General features: G+C 45.8%; 1 protein-coding gene across 1 annotated transcript; it reads left to right on the plus strand.

The window, feature by feature from the left end:
- Positions 1-606: 606 nt before the first annotated feature.
- On the plus strand, positions 607-17106 carry RHEBL1 (RHEB like 1). The gene is made up of 8 exons (XM_035107950.3): positions 607-760; positions 5568-5639; positions 7289-7356; positions 8388-8470; positions 9866-9922; positions 10172-10219; positions 12129-12213; positions 14259-17106. The coding sequence occupies exons 1-8, from the start codon at positions 709-711 to the stop codon at positions 14346-14348; spliced, it is 555 nt and encodes a 184-aa protein (XP_034963841.1). The 5' UTR covers positions 607-708; the 3' UTR covers positions 14349-17106.
- Positions 17107-17590: the final 484 nt, after the last annotated feature.

A 17590-nucleotide genomic window follows, 5' to 3' on the forward strand; every position in this document is an offset into this window, starting at 1 on the left:
ATCACAAGCAGTGCTTTTTTTCTGGGGGTACGCATACCCCTAAACATTTTCTGAATCTTTCTACTTTTGTCCATTTACTGTATTTATTTTCCACCCATTTGAACTATAAAATGGTGATTTTCTTGAGTCAAAATGAGAGTACCCCTAAGCATTTTTTTATTAATTTAGAAAAAAAAGCACCGATTACACGTGAAATTTCAATCCTGCTAATGTTTTCATCTGCTGGAGGGGGCGGGGAGGAAAGTTCTCTATTGTAATCCCCTCCCGCGTCGCTCCTTCTCTCCCGCCCCTCGCCGCTCAGCGTAATTGAATCCCCACTGAGCTCGAGTCATTTACTCCCAAGTAAACACGCGGAGGAACCGCGCAGAGTAAGAAGGGAAGGGCCGGCTAAGCGGCCCGCCGTTTCCCGCCCGGCGGAGCTCCTCACTTGCGCGTTGGGAAACGCCCCCCACATCCTCCCCCGCGTCTCGCCTCCCACCCCCTCGCCGTTTTTCATGAATGGAACGGGAGCCCTCCGCAGCGCGCACGCGCCCTCTTCCCCGGGGCCAATGAGGAGCGGCGGCTGTAGGCCAGTGTTGTGGTCACGTGGGCGTTTGTAGTTGCGGCGCCCGCGGCTCTACTCTCCGGCGGGCTCTTTTATCGCGCGGCCCGCCCGCCTTGCGGCACCCCACGCCCCCCTCCCTCCCTCCCCACGCCCTGCGCCGGGCCATGCCGCTGGTGCGCTATCGGAAGGTCGTGATCCTGGGATATCGCTCTGTGGGTGAGTAAGTGGTCCAGATCGAGAAAAAGATGGGTGCCAGCCGTGGCGGGGAGGGGGGGCACGTGGCCGGGGTGGGTACCCGGGAGGCGGCGAGGGAGTGGGGGGGGGGGGTCCTCGCGTAGCGGGGCGGGGAGAGGAGATTGCACGAGGGGCTGGCGGCGGAGGCTTGAAACAATCGAAGGGCGCGTGGGGAAGGGCGTGCAGGATCTCGGGTGGATGTCAGGGGTCGCGCGGAGCGAGGTTCCTCGGGGTGGGGTGTGCTGGAAGCATGCCATAGGTGGGGTGGGGGGATGGCCGGAGGATGGGGGACCGGAAAGCGGGGGAGGAGGAGGAAGCCGGTCTGGTGCGTGTGGCGAGGTCGATGCACGTGGTGCGCCCGGTGCAGCCCTTGCCATCCGGAGCGCGGGTGGGGAAGGCGGCGAGGATTTGCCAGGAGCTGGGATAAATGACTTTTTATATCGGGGAAGGCTTTTGTTTTAGGGGAATACGAGGGGGGGGGGGCGGAAATCAGCATCTCCAGGTTAGAAAGCGGAGATGAGCTTCTGCACCTTTAGCAGGTGCTGCGCGCGTGGAAGGGAGGATTTCGGCAGGTGTGGCCGCGCGAGGAGCACCTGCCCGAGATTCGCTCCTTTCTCTACAGCTCTCTCTTAAAGTTGAAGGGGGTGAGGTGGAGAGACCCACCCTGGTCTAGGACTAGTCAGGTAGGTCTGATACCGGTATGGGCGACTTTGCTGGGGTCTTGGGAAACGTAGGTACCGGTAGGGGTGATTTGGGAAATAAGAAGAATAGTAACACCATCTGCATCCTGATCTTAATGCTTAAAATAACGGGAATGGCTGACACCAAAATCGTTGAACTTGAATATTGACAGGATCAGGCCAAATGGAAAATGGAGCAATGTGGGGATTGGTGCCTTTTGATTCTCCTAGCAGCCTGTGTTTGGGGATGGGCTGCCCTGCTCTCTATGTTGTGGGTTTCCTGTCTGTGAGCTTCCTGAGCTTGAAGTTTGTACATCCTGAGACAGATACATTTCTCCCTTTGCTGGTTGCACAGAATAGTTGTTGCAAAGTGCCATAAATCTCTGCCAAGTGTGTGGGGGAGGGGGGAATTTGTGTGTGTGTGTGTGTGTGTTTTCAGGGAAAATCACAACGATATTACAACCCCTCCCCTGCCCCAAACTTCAAATCTTAGCATGTCCTATTAAATACTTGTTTAGGTATAAGTTGCTGGGGGAATTTGTGCAGCTCTGCAGTGACGGAGTTAAAATTCTGCATGCATTTGCATCCAAGAGTAACACCCCCCTTTTCCTCCCTAGTCACCTATTTATAGTGAACTGGAGCCCTCCTTGCCTGTCCAGAAAAGCTTTAGTGGCTCCTGAGTCCAGAAAACTTGTAGCTTCTGGACAGCTTATTGCCTGACCTTTCCTAGTTTATCCTTGGGGAGTTATTTGCACACGCACATTTCCCTGCTCATCTGACCTCTTCCCTGAACACAAATGCAAGAGGTCACTTGGGGTCTGTTTTCTATTAATCCACATGCAGTGGGAGGAAATGACCAGAGGTCAGAGGTCATAATGGGAGGCTGGGTGGTGAAATGGCTCATTTTCTTATATTAAGCCTTTGGCAGCCTTTTCTCCTTGGAGTTGGGTGGGTAATAAAATCTTGATGTGCCTGTGCGTGAGAATTTGCTTTTAAAGCTAGGGGTCCTTTCTGCGACAGAAGGGGTTAATACATTTCTAGTTGGCGTGGACCCTGCGTGCGTAATGTGCATGTTTGGGTTGTTGATCCTCCTCCTACAACCATCTGTGCCTTGCTTGAACAGGTCAAAAAGGGGGTGAGCTGTAGCAAAAGTTCTGCTTTGGTGGTGCGGGGCTGTTGCAAAACAAAATGGGTAAATGCAGCCATATTTAATTGCACACCTCTGCTCTCTTGCAGCATTGAACATCAGTGCCTTGGGACTGTGTTGTTGCTTGCACATGCAAACAAATGGTGATTTAGGGGAGGGTCTAGCCATGTGATTCCCCTGAATGAGGTTAAGACAGTGACTTTACATTTCAATTTACCGTACTTTGTTTCTTGGGCGTGCTGCCCCCTTTTTTCCTATGTTTAGAGCCCATATAGCCATTAGAAAGAATAAAAAGCCTCTCTTTGCTTCACAGATAATTTAGAGATATCAGAAGGATCTAGTAAGTTGGACTGGAAGAACCCTGGGTATCAGGTTGCCCAAGTTCCTAAATATTCAAGGAATTTGAAAATATTTCTTTCAACACAGCAAGGAGAATTCTAAGATTCCGTGCCAACCTAAGATTCCCAACCTAGCGCCCTCTAGATGTTTGGGACTACAACTCCCATTAGTGGGAACCAGCAGAGTCATGTGAGTTGGGGTTGATGTGAGTTGTAGTCTGAGGACACAAGGTTGGGGGAATGGCTGTTGTAGTGCATTAGACTCAGATCTAAGGCACCCGGCTTAAACTAAAAATGATGCTGACTCAGCTACGAGATCTTGAGTGTGGGAGGGCAAGAGTTAACAACAAGATGTACATGCTAAACAGATTCATAAATTGTTCTGTACACATTTTATGTGCAAAGATGTGAACGTGAGCCTAGATACTTCCATGAGGCAAGTGCGGGAGCAATATGCTAAATTTAACTGCTGTTAATACACCCCGGAGCTGCATCGAGGAGACAAATCTTTGCAGATCATCTTGTTTTCTAGTGGCACTTCCTCCATGGTCCACCAGGTGGGATGCAACATGTTTGGCTAGCTCACTAAATCCTTACGTACCTGGGCACAGCCCTTTCTTTTCTTTTTTTGTCACCAAGAAGAGGAAAGAGCAAAGACCTCGTCTTCTTGCCTTTTGTTTCCCCACTTCTGCTCATCCCATCCTCTGCTCCAGATGACCACTTGGGCTTGTGAGCTTCCCCCAAGGCATGAGATGAGGCCCACTCTGCATGTACCAGCAGATGTTTAAGCTGCTGGCTCTTCCGTTTTCCTCCAGACTACTTGGCAACACATGAACAGCCTTGGGGAACCAGCTTTGTAGCCTAATTAGGCGCAACGTTGCAGCCCATGAGCCTGTCTCCTTGCATTCAGAGACGTGTGTGGGTTGCCAAACTCGATTTATGGTGAGGAGGATCCCATAGCTGATACGTGGCTATCCAAATATTGATCCGCAATACTGAATGCTGTATTTGCTTGATGGAGTTAAATAAAACAACGTTTCCTGAACTGACCCCAAAACAATGACTTACAAATAGGTACTGGCTAAAAGCTGCTGACATATTGATTGTAGAGGGGGGGACAAAACACCCTTTCTCATTTCAGCTGGATTAATACTGCAGGATTTGAGACATGGTACAGTGGTGCCTTGCAAGACGAAATTAATTCGTTCCGCGAGTCGCTTCATCTTGTGATAATTTCGTCTTGCGAAGCGCGGTTTACCGCGGCAAAAAACCAAACAAACAAAAAACCGCAAAAAGAATTCATCTTGCGAAGTGCAGCCATAAAAAACTTCGTCTTGCGAGTCACCAAAAACACCGCAAAATGCTTTCGTCTTGCGAGTTTTTCGTTGCGCGAGGCATTCGTCTTGCGAGGTACCACTGTACATATATCTAAGACTGTAGTCCTATGCTTATTTACCTGAAAGTAATGGGTCTTACTTCTGCAAAGGGTTATTTATATACATTGAGCTGTAAATTTACTACCGGTAGATTAATTTGTTTAAGAGAATTCCTTCAGTAGCACTTTAAAGACCAACTAAGTTTTTATTTTGGTATGAGCTTTCGTGCGCATGCACACTTCTGTTGTTTAAGAGAGAATCAACAAGACAATTGATATTAAGCAATGAGTATGTTTTAATTTTCTTGACTGAATAACCAAGCGATGTAATCAATTTGTTAAAATTAAAAATTAAAAGCATGAAATGACACCGCTGAGGATGAACTATTGAGAGTTTTATGGCGCCTTGAACACCTGGGGTTGTTTTATCCAACAGTGCACAAAGTTGAAGAGAGTTAGCGTTGATCTTCTGCTATCACGTCATTTTGTGTACGAAAGTCCGCAAGTGGACTGGTTGTACCTGCATGTACAGTCTGTAAAGGATAAGAAAAAACAGGGAAGTTTCACAACACTTTTATTGAATGTGTGAAGTTTATAATTGGCTGGCAGGTATTAAGAATACATGTGGGCATGCCCATCCATACACATGCTCTAGAACGAAGAAAATTGTAAACAGAGGGTCCCAAAAGGCACGAAACGTAAGAGCTACAATTTGTGACAAGTATATTCAAAGATAAAGTGTTTCCCCCGAAAAGCCTTCCATTCCGCAAATTCACATCAGATCTTCAAATCAACTGAACGTGTTCCTGTTTTCTGTATATCAAATAGTACCATGAAGACAACTTTCATTATTTACTTTCCCCCCTTTGAAGATCTGTCACCAGGCTAAATATTCACATTTGCATTTTTTTAGGTTTTCATGAAACAATTCCCCCTGCCTCTTTTGAGTTCCTCCGGATTATTCTAGAGCTCTCGACCATTTGTCCATTGCCCACTTTTGAATTACTGTAGGGACGATAGTGGTTTAAAACTAAATTACTTTGCTTTATCACTGTGTTTTGCCTCACCCCAGAACTTAAGCATGGGAGTTTCCTTGGCAGGTGGGGTGATCTTAAACTGGGAATCAGTGTAAATTTTGGGGGGACCTAATGGAGGTGTTTGTTTTCCTCTGAAATCTGAGTTTATTGGCTGCTGAGATCCAAAAAGCACACCTGCAGTAAGGCTTTCTTTTCGTATCTTTCCTCTTCAGGTAAAACATCCCTTGCACACCAGTTCATTGATGGGGAGTTTGTGGAGTGTTATGATCCTACAGTGGAAAGCAGTAAGTGTTGTGGTTAAATCTTTTCTGGGTATATCTAGGCTCTTGTTTGTTATAGTCAAGCCGTGAGCAAGATAAAGGGGAAGTCTTGACCATTGGTAGATAAATGTTTTCTTTGACAATGGGCAGGACAATAGAGCCCTATTTCTGTACCAAGAGAAGCAAAAACGGACTGTTTTGGGTTTCAGGTGATGCTAAAAGTAAAATAGCTCTTCTGCATAGCTGGGATGTTGTGTGGAAAGCTCAAGAGTTTGCTCCCCAGTGATAAATGGATTCAGTAGCACCTCTTCTCACTTCCTGCCAGGCCGCAAACCCTCCCTCATCGCAAGAGTCCTTTCCTGTTTTCGAAGGGGGCTGCCACTCACACCCACTTCATACAGCGGAATATTTTTTAGGTTATCTGAAGGCCGATTTCCCCATAAATCTGTCTTGTCCACTTCCAGTTTGCCCTTTGTGGTGATCACTCATGGGGAAATATATTTTTTTGGGGAGGTGGAGAGATTTATCTACCCAAAACATTTCCGTGAGGGCAGTTGGTATGGCATCAGATGTTTTTAGCAATAATTGTCTGTTGGGGTTTGTGCATGTATCGGAGCTTGCCGCTTTTGTTCCTTTGTAACTTCCTGGGCTTGGTAGCTGACAATTATTTCTACGAGCCGGTGGGAGAATAGTAAATGTGCCCCTGAGCACATGCAGAATGCCTTTCCATTCCTATTGAGCAAATGCAGCTCCTGCGAATTCTGGTGCTACCCTGCAAATAATCAGGTGAATCTAACTCTGCATGGGATCCGGATATAAACTGTCACGACACGCACAACGAGCATCTTTTCCCGTGGTGTGTGAACGGGCTGTTTTGTAGAACCGCTTTGCCTGCTTCTACTAAGCAGTGACTGGAGCCAAAAGTTTCAGGGGTCCTTTTGCAGCCAGCGTCTTCTGCAGCTGCTTTGGGGAAAGCTAATTTACTCCAGGCAGATGCTCCAAAAAACGTAATGGCTATGATCAAAACAATCCATGTCTGCACCTGGGCTTTTGTGGCTGTTGATTTCTGCTTTAGCTGTGTGTGCGCAACATACGCACATGGTCTCTGCTTGCCAATTTACTCTTAAAATCTCCCTTGTGGGTCTCCCGTACACCCCAGCATAGCTGTCAAGTTCTCCCTTTTTTTAAGGGAAATTCCCTTATGCTGAATAGGCTTCCTCACGAGAAAAGGGAAAACTTGACAGCTATGCTCCCCAGGTTTTTTAAAACACTTTTACGACGTGCAGAAAAGCCACAACAAACGAGCCCTGCATGTGCACATAGCACATGCCTATATTTTCAAGGCCTCTGCTCGCTGAGAGTTTTCCCAATGTCTGTTTTGCGAGAAGACGCCGCGAAAGCAATGGCTTTGCTGTTGCTTTCTCAGCTCAGGTGAAACAGCATTGGTTTGCCTGCCAGGGAGTGATGGGGAAGCGAGGGACAGGTTATAGTGGCTGGCCGAGGACTAAACTGGCAGGAGGAGAAAGAGGGAGAAAGGGGTGGTGGTGGATAAAAATAGCTTGAGCACAGAACTTTGGGGTGGAGCCAAGGATGTGGCTTAGTTTGGGGAGGGGTGCAGCAGGCGCAGGGCAACATTGCTGTAAATTGCCTTCTTCCCTCGCTTCCCACTTTAGCTTACAACAAAATGTTGATGCTGGGAAAGGATGAATTCCATCTGCAACTAGTGGACACTGCCGGGCAGGTAAGAGAGGTTGTCCTTGTTTGTCTATTGATACCTCACTGCTCTCCTGCAGCACTGTGGCCTAGGGGATTAATTTTTTGCACTGACACATAGTCGCGAAAAGCCTATAGTACAGGGAGGTATTTCGAGGAAGTTCATCTTAATTTTGCCAGAGACCCATTATCTGCGCAGGAGTCACTTCCTGAAGCCTGGTCACTGCCACCTCACTAGATGAAGCATCCCGTACTGAAATGGGCTATGGACACATGTGCATTAGGGTGATGAGTTTTTCTCTTTTTTCCCCTCAAAAAATTATTTCCTGTAGCACAAATGGATGAACTTTTGCCTAGTAATGACTAAAATGAGGTATATTCCATTGAAATATTAAAAAAGGTCACGCACAAACAGTTTTAAATTTTTTTGTATGCCGTTTTACCATTTTCATAAAATTGTATTAACAATTCTATATATAGTTTGTATCAAATTTGGACACAACACCACATTCCACAATGGGGAGTGTTCTTAGCAACATAGGGTATATAAATGTCACACCTGCGCAAGGTAAAAGCCCCTTTTTTGGACCTCAAAACTCAGCCAGCAGACCCTGCCGGGCATGCTGGGAAAAGAAACTACAGGAGAGGTAGCAAAACATCGTCCTCTAGCGGTGTCTATACTGTTACTGCAGCTAAAAAAAGCCTCCTTGTGTGTTTGATGACCCTATATAATGTTGTATATATGTGACTCTAAAGCTTGGGTTCAATTTTATATCTGCTTACAGTGACTTCAAAAATGGTCAAAAACTGATAAATAATTTTTTTAATCATTTTGTGTGTGAGGTTTTTTTTAATCAAATCTCTTTGAAAGTAAGATTTTATCTAATCTTTAATGAAAGCTCATCAAATTATGATACAGGGAAATGAGGTTGTAAAAAAGTCGTCACCCTAATGTGCATTCATGGGCTTCGAAATGGGCCAGTTGCTGAACTGGCTTGTCTTCAGATTCACAAAACATATCAAAAGTGCCTTTTCCTCTTGTGTTTTGTTTCTGTCCAGGATGAATACACGATCTTGCCTCACTCATTTACCATTGGCATTCATGGCTACGTGCTGGTGTATTCCGTTACATCTCTCAAGAGGTAAGAAGGCTAAGAGTTTGGTGTGTTGGTGGAGGCTGCTCTGAGCATTGTAGGATGGTTGACTGTAGGTCTGGGCGATAACTGGTTTTCAATATTGCAATACAGCTAAACATCATGATACAGTGGTACCTTGGGTTACAAACACTTTGGGTTACAAACTCCGCTAACCCAGAAGTAGTACCTCAGGTTACAAACTTTGCCCCAGGATGAGAACGGAAATCGCGCGCCAGCGGCAGGCCCCATTAGCGAAAGCGCGCCTCAGGTTAAGAACGGTTTCGGGTCAAGAACCGACCCCCCAGAACAAATTAAGTTCATAACCCTAGGTACCACTGTATACCCATATATCACAATATCTGAAATAAGGATGGAACTACATAGAGGCATTGGTTGGTTTCACGGGTTTTTCCTGCATTGTGTTTTTTGCTGGCGCCTGCTCCTGTGATTCACTGCCCCCTGCAGGAGGCAAGTGGAGAGCTGAGTCGGTAAAAGTTAATGGGCTGCAGGAATCGAGAGAAGCATTGGCTGGCTTTACGTTTTTTCCCACATTGTGGTTTTTGCATAGCGCACGCACACACACATGATTCGCGATACAGATTCGCGATACCTTGGAATTAAAACACAATCCGTTCCAGAAGTCCGTTCGACTTCCAAAACGTTTGGAAGCCAAAGTGCAGCTTCTGATTGGCTGCAGGAAGGTCCTGCAGCCAATCGGGAGCCCCGTCGGATGTTCGGCTTCCAAAGAATGTTCACAAACCGCAACACTCACTTCCAGCTTTTGCGGCGTTTGGGATCCAAGGTACAACTGTATATTGCCTGGTCAAAAATTATGAAACCAGTTTCATGCTATGGACTTAAAACCAGTTTTGGATGATATATCGATATATCGCCCAGCCCTAGTTGACGGTACAGAGCCTTGTTGCCTTGCAAATCTACTCAAATGATTTGAGAAGGTCCAGTAATAGCCTTAGCTTTTCTCTTCCCAATTCCCGTTTTCCACGTTTCCATAACCCTTTCTAAATGCCCCACAACTGATGGCCTCTGTTCTTTTTCTGTTCTAAATGGAACCATTCAGATTAATGCTATTTCCCCCCCACATGTTCCAATCAATTGTTGGAGCTAAGCACTTGAATGGGGGAGAAGATGAGCCAGGCTGAGCTTTCTACTTCCATGCAAAGTCAATAGGACCACATTCAGAGCTACAGTTCCCAGAGTGGTTTCGTCATAGTCAATCCTTCACAGGGAACTCTGGGAATTGTAGCTCTGTGAAAGGAAAGGGGTACCGTAGCGCTTTAAATGCATGTCGTGAATGTGGTCTGTGTAGCTTAACTTGAGTGACACTGTCTTGTATCTGAGAAGTGACGTCCTATCATTCTTCCTTCTTTTCTTTCTTCTCAGTTTTCAAGTGGTAAAGTCTTTACACAGCAAGTTATATGAAAGCAGAGGGAAGACAAGGTAAATATTAATATTTCAAAATTTTTGACCAGGCAATATACAGTTGTACCTTGGATCCCAAACGCCAAAATGCATGTCCTTGCAAGTGAAGTGCCACAGTTTTTGTCTTGCCAGCTCCTATGCAGGAGCAGCCTTTGAGGCAGGAGCTGATAACATACTGAACCCCTGGCTGTTGGAAGTGCTTTGGCGAGTGGTTTTGGCGTTACACCCTCCACTTTCCCTAAGAGTGTCCCCTTTCTCCTTTGGCAGGATGCCGGTAGTGCTTGTTGGCAATAAAGCTGATCTGTCTCTAGAAAGGTAAGAGCTTTGCCGTCTCCCGCCTGAGAACAAGGGTGGATAAAAATCAATGATATGTTTTTAAAGGCAAGGTTTTGTTGGTTTTTAAATCTGATTTTTTAAATTTAAATCAGATTTTTTTATTTAAATCAGATTTTTCAAATAAAATGCTTTTGGGAGGAAAAAAAAATCTTTCTAAAGATAGTTTTCTATTTAAGTTACATTATAGTCCAAAGGCTATTCATCAAGAAATAAGGATTTGTTTTAAGTTTTTCATGTGTGCTAAAACTCGCATCGGTTAACAAACATGGATACATATGCTACAATGTTGTTGCTTTAGTTAAATAAATTGTTTAAATTGTTATTAAGGAAATGATTATTTTTCCTCCTTCCAATAAAGTACAGCAGAAAAGTTGTCCAAATGGAAACAATAATTTCATAATTGCCTGTCTTTGTATTTCTGATAGTATAACCAAATCAGTAATTTTTGATATAACCATAAAAACTACTCTGAAAATTTATTTATTCCAAAAATGAAACCTTTATCTGGTTGTAAATATTAAGATTATACCAGTGAGAATGAGTCTTTCTGTAAATTTTTTTTGATTTAAATCAAGTCTTACTGCCTGGTGATTTAAATCAAGTCTTATGGACTAGTGCTTTAAATCGTGATTTAAATCAAATCCACCCTGGTGAGAACATATAGCCTGAGCCTTAAGTCTGTCTCTTCTCAAACACCGAGCATAAAACCAGCCATATTGGGATTGGGGAGGTTAAATTTTTTGTGGTTAAATTTTTGATCTCTTAGAACAAATGCTGTTTCTTTATGTCTCTCACTAGGATCATAAGCAACTTCCCTTAATTGAAGATCATTTCTATTATCATTCCTTGATGATGATGATAATAATGGGAGGGTGGTGTTTTCTTGGGGGGTTTGTTTTCATGTATTCTCTTACACTAGGTATGCTTGCGCACGCCATGCCATAGTATCAATGGTGCATTGTGTGAGCCAACCAACTTCTTGCTGGGCTCCAATCTTGCCATATTCCTAACATTCATAACATTCCAAAGTAGAATTCTGCCTTGAATAGGCCCCTGTTGTAAGTGCCAAAGGAGTCTGTTGATTCCTAATTCTAGGGATCGGGGTCAGGCGTTTCTGAAATGTAAAACATTTCTACATCAAAACGGGACTCTTGAGATTGACATAGGGGGAAATCCAGCATTTCTGGGTTTAGGGTTGTTGTTTTAAGGAGGCTTCTAGTCCTCCTGGAGGCAATAAAAGTTTTCGAGATACATCAGTGTTAGCCAAAAGCTTTGAATGTAAATGAGAACTGAGCAGGGATGGGAACAAGTTTATTCTTTCCCCTTTGTCTAAAAACAAAATATTGCAACCCAAATAATGTCCTAACTAATTCTGTACTTGTCCAAATGTTTCCCATAACACACCCATACCTTTTTTCATGCATGCAAAGTAATAATAATAATAATTATTATTATTATTATAAGAGTTTGGATTTGATATCCTGCTTTATCACTATCCTAAGGAGTCTCAAAGCAGCTAATATTCTCCTTTCCCTTCCTCCCCCACAACAAACACTCTGTGAGGTGAGTGAGGCTGAGAGACTTCAAAGAACTGTGACTAGCCCAGGGTCACCCAGCAGCTGCATGTGGAGGAGCGGAGACGCGAACCCGGTTCACCAGATTATGAGTCTACTGCTCTTAACCACTACACCACACTGGCTCTCCTAATAATAGGAATAATAATAATTTTATTATTTATACCCCACCCTTCTGGCTGTGTTTCCCCAACCATTCTGGGCAGCTTACAGCACGGTCTGATTTAAAACATAGTGGTGAACTGATTTAAAACATAGTGGTGAACTGATGTCTGCCCTGCTTTCATCTCCTCCCCTTTGTGTGTGTGTTTTAGCCGTCAGGTGAAGACTGATGAAGGCCGGAAGCTTGCCGATTCTTGGGGCGCCGTGTTCTTGGAATCCTCAGCAAAAGAAAACCAGGTTCGATACCTGTTTGTTGTACTCTTGCACTGGGAGGCAAAGAGAGGTCTACAGGGTACCGAGTGTGACCACAGAAACCTCCTTCTTCTTCCATTGGTTTGAGCATTGCCATGGCTTTGTTTTTGATGTGGAATTAGCAGGTGGCCTCTGTTTCAGCTTCCAGAATTTCAGAGCCCCTGTATCTAGGAATGAGCAGTTTCCTTGCTTATTCTTTACTGCCTGTAAAGCGGGTGGCGCTGTGATCTAAACCATTGAGCCTCTTGGGCTTGCCGACCAGAAGGTCAGCAGTTTGAATCCCTGCAATGGGGTGAGCGCCCGTTACTCTGTCCCAACTCCTGCTAACCTAGCAGTTCGAAAGCAAACCAGTGCAAGTAGATAAATAGGTACCGCTGCAGCAGGAAGGCAAACATCCTTGCAAACCTCAAAAGTGTGGGAATGTTCAGGGATGTGGATGAGGAGATATTGTTTAATATATCCTATCCCCGCTTGCGCTAGCAAGCACCAAACTTAGCAGAGTAAAAACATTCCCCTTTTTCAAAATACACAGCAGAAAAGCGTTTGTGCAGGCTTGATTTAAGCCTGTAAAATAAAGTGTATCTTCCTGGTATTTCCCCCTTTTTCCCTCTTAAAAGACATGACACAATGCTCTTAAAAGTATCAAAGATGTTTACTTACAAGCATCTCGAGGTACAGCACACTCAAGAGGTAGACTGGCTTAGGTAAAAAGTGATATATACATGTGAAGTTCACTTATAGGAAGTGAGACTCCATCTCATCTCTCTCTGGGCTGGAAGCCTAGAGGGAGACTCACTAAGATGTTGCTTCTTAGATGTGTGTAGTCCAAGAGGTCTGGTCCAAGAGAAGAAAATGGCTTCTCGCTAGTGAATTTATCTGCCGCTTCCCCAACTCATTTGCATGTGGAAGAACAGGAAACCAAGCTAGTCATGTGTTCCTCCACAGTCCTCCAAGTGGACTCTCTAGGGATTGTTGTGACTTGACTGCACTTAACCCTTTGCATCCCACAAAAAGGATCCTCGCCATCCTCAAAATGTCAGGGACTGGACTGAGGAGGGAAGGTGGGAGCGCCCCCCTTTTTTCTGAACCTTCCCAAGGGCAGGAGGACAGTATTGATTTAGAATAGCGGTTTGCAGAAGGGCATAGTCCAGAGGGGTAAAGCTGGGAAATACTGAGTGAGCAGCTAGAAGAGCAAACACAGGGGGAGACACAGCTGGCAGATTCAGTGTCCTTGGACAGCATTCCAGAAGCCCCCCTTCTAGTAATAGTAGTAATAATAATAATAATAATAATAATAATAATAATAATAATAAATTAATTAATTAATTAATTATACAACGCCCATCTGGCTGGGTTTCCCTAGACACTCTGGGCGGCTCCCAACAGAATATTAAAAACACGATAAAACACCAAACATTAAAACTCCCCTAAACAGGGTTGCCTTCAGATGTCTTCTAAAAGTCAGATAGTTGTTTATTTCCTTGACATCTGATGGGAGGGCGTTCCACAGGGCGGGTGCCCTCTGCCTTGTTCCCTCTAACCTCACTTCTCACAGTAGGGAACTGCCAGAAGCCCTCGGAGCTGGAACTCAGTTTCTGGGCCGAACGATGGGGGTGGAGACGCTCCTTCAGGTATTCTGGGATTACCCGTCGTACCGTAGGAGTGACATAGATTAATGGGGGTGGGGGTGGGGTGAGCCTTTACTGGAAGCAACACCATTTTATAGCGTGATTATTAAATAACTTAGGATAGCTCAGTCAGCAGAGCATGAGACTCTTAATCTCAGGGTTGTGGGTTCGAGCCCACATTGGGCAAAAGTTTCCTGCATTGCAGGGGGTTAGACTAGATGACCCTCGTGGTCCCTTCCAACTCTACAATTCTATGATTCTAAGAACCCTCCTTTCATTTGGCCTGCTTAATTCCTCCCGCCGGGAGAGGCATCCGATTCCCCAAAGCCTGACAAAAACAGCAGCGGTCCCCTTCTGCTCTTGGGTAACCCAGGCGCGTTTTGCCTTTTCTGTGCCTCGCAGATGACCCAAGGTGTTTTCACCAGGATCATTGAGGAAATCGATCGTGTGGACAACTCCTACGGCGAACAGCGCGGCTGCATCCTGATGTGACGATCCTCCTTTTCCCCTGCCGGAAGCCGTTCTGCTGGTGGGAGGGGGTGGGGTGTCGAGAGCCAGGCCAACTCAGGGCGGGCATCGCAATTCCCGAGAGGCCCTGAAGAGCAGGTCTGGAATAGCTTACGGGTAATCCACACAAACACAGTATACCTCATTGCTCGTCCTCTATACAAGACAGCTACGTTTTGCACATTTGTTTGCTGGAAGCAATCTGTATGTATATGTGTATATGTGTGTATATATAGATATAGATATGTATTGCCAAATGTTTACAGAACCGGGAGGGTGTGGGAGCACAACAGGATCTATTTATGTTTTTTTGAGGGAGGAGCTCTTCGGTATATTTATAACCATTGAATAGGTGCACATGTTTACACAGAGAGGTGTCTGTTCACTATTCAGCGCAAAGGAGAGGGAGCTGAATGTAAGTTTTTCTCGGCGGGATCCATGGAGAGGGGCCGATTCTCTGGTCTGTAGTTCTCCTTCCGCGGCAGCTGTGAACTCTTGTCCCGGGAATGCAGTTGGGTTTTTCAGCCGTGCCTCTTGCAAGTCGTTGCCTTATTTTTGGCGGGGGAAGATTTCAAGCTGCAGACTGGATCCAAAAGTGGACTATTTTCCTCAGCTTCCGTTGGAGCGCTGGGAGGCGTGAAGTGGCCGTTAAGTCAACAAGGCCCACTAAACTTTATTATTATTATTATTATTATTATTCTATATATATGCAACTAAAAGCAAAGTTCTTCTTTCGGGGCCAGACGGAGGGGGGGAAACCTCTGAGTTGGTCATACCGATTCAGACGCTATTGCATTTACTTTCTCTCTAAAGCAAGAGGAAGCCGCCTAGCTTAGTATAATGAACAAAGGTAAAACGTGAGAGGTTGCTCTAAACCCTTGAAATGTCCCACACCTTGCTTGCAACTCTGCATATTTTCGGGGCGGTTCTCTAAAGCAATGCAAATGCTTTTGTTAGGAAGGTCTTCTGTTAACACTGATGAGTGGTTGCCCGCCTTGAGCAGCCTTTAGCCTCGGTTCAGGCATCACAGGGCAACCCTGAACATCGTGCGATGTTAGGTTTTTTTTTTTTAAGGAGGCTCTTAAATGAGTTCCATTCTGTGGGATCTAAGAAATTGGCTGCCCTCCTCCCCCCTCTAGACTGAGCACAAATAGCATAGCTGTGACTGCCTTTTGCTCTGCTCTGTCGACAGAACCAAGCAGGAAACACTTGGGCACCTAACTTGAAGTAGGCTAGGAACTGAAGGGGATGCAAACCGTAGTCCAGGCTTCCTCAACCTCGGCCCCTCCAGATGCTTTTGGCCTACAACTCCCATGATCCATAGCTGGCAGGACCCAGTGGTCAGGGATGATGGGAATTGTAGTCTCATAACATCTGGAGGGCCGAGGTTGAGGAAGCCTGCCGTAATCTCTTGCCATAACCACCCTGAAACGCAAAGGCAATGCTGGGACAGCATAGATTCTGGGAATGACCTTTGTCTCATGGTTGGGAAGTCTGGAGGACCCTCCAGAAGTTGGACTCTGATTCTCAGCCAGTGTGGTCAGGGGTGATGGGAGGGGTAAAAAGTTAGTGACCCCTGTCTCTATAGGTGAAGCACAATATGCTACGGTTGAGAGAAAGTGGAGGAAACTTTGCAGGTATCTCGGGCATAGTGGGGCCGGGCGCATATTCTTGGTTTATCATAGTGTCTGCAGCAGAGAAGCTTAAACTTTTGGGGAGCTGTTCCCTGCCAACAGCTACCTCCTGATGGGATTTGAACTCGGGACCCCGAGGGCAAAGTCCAGCATTTGCAGGGTTGTGTTCTTCTTCCTGAGACGTGTTATTTTCAGGAGAAAATCTGATAGGGGGGTTATTTCTCCATTATGGGGCTTAAGTTACCAGAAATGCGAGTGGGTGGCCTCCGATTTTGACGAAGCCACTAGATTTTTCCTCGTAGGACAGAGTCTATGCAGAGTCTGGCTTTATGGAAGGGGACTCGGAAGGCTACGGAGCATTGCTTGGCATGCTGTTAATGTGATCATCTCTCCTATAAAACAGGCGTTGAATAGTTTGGCGAGTGTAACTGTTGTGTTTAGAGCCTCACTGTCGGGTACAGCGAGTTTGCATTTCATAAGACACCTCTTTCCACCCGGTGCTCTGATCTGGTTCCCTTGTTTCATTGCCCTCTTTGGGAAATAATTTGGGGACCTTGAATTCCACAGCCTTTTTAGCAGGGTCTACCCAGTGGCTGCTCCCCTTCTTTCGGCACACTCATTGCTGCATACAATTCCCTGCTGCCAGTTCTTTCCTTCCGTCCTTGCGGATTTTGCTATATGGACCCCAAAATGCCTTAATTTCAAATACGTCCCTTGAAGTCATCACCCTGGATTAAGAGTGTTAGCCAGGAGGGTGGGATGCGTACAACTCCGTCCCCATCTCTCCAATCTTGCCTCTCTACCTTTTCGTAAGAGCCGTAGGTAGATGGGGTGGGAATCTTAAGGCATGCCATTATTCTAGGCAGAAGTCTAGAAGTCTCCCAGGTGCTGCTGGACTTCAATTCCCATCAGCCTTGGCTATGGACAGCCATGGCTGGGGCTGATGGGAGCTGGAGTCGCAACATCTGGAAGGCCCCTGGTTCCCCAGCTGAAGAAGCTACTGCTGAGTTTCACCCTGTGGACGAAGCTGTGCACTCTTATGCGGCTGGATGCACAAAAGCCCCAGCTGCCCAATTAGGGCGAGGGTGATCTTTCAGCAGGGGGAAAGGGCAGGAGATAGGAAGGGTTATTAAAAGCCCTTTTGCACCCCTGACAGCCTGAGCCTCTCCTTGAAAAAGGGGAGAGGGGCGCTGAATCCCTTGCCTGGGACTTAAAGATGCATTTAAAGCCAATTGTAACTACACTCGTCTGTTGGCTAGAAACAGCTCGGTGGCTTTCCTTCGCCGCCATGAGGACTAGAAACGGAAACTGTGTATGCCTTTGTTTGAGGGATGTATCCCAGCAAGCTGTTTTTGCATTTGAAGCAGCCATATTTTGCTTAAAGTGGCCACGTGGCTTTAACAGCTTGCTGGACTTTCTCCCTGGGTGTTTTTGGGTTTTTTTAATAAGCCATGGGGCCAAGCCATCATCACCACCCCCACCCCCTTCTAAAGAGCTCTGCAGAGGTGCCTTTCTGAGCTTCATCTCTCTCTCTCTCTCTCTCTCTCTCTCTCTCTCTCTCTCTCTCTCTCTCTCTCTCTCTCCCCCCTCTCT

This window comes from Zootoca vivipara, chromosome 2 (assembly GCF_965207765.1).
Source record: "Zootoca vivipara chromosome 2, rZooViv2.hap1.1, whole genome shotgun sequence".
NCBI lineage: Eukaryota > Metazoa > Chordata > Lepidosauria > Squamata > Lacertidae > Zootoca > Zootoca vivipara.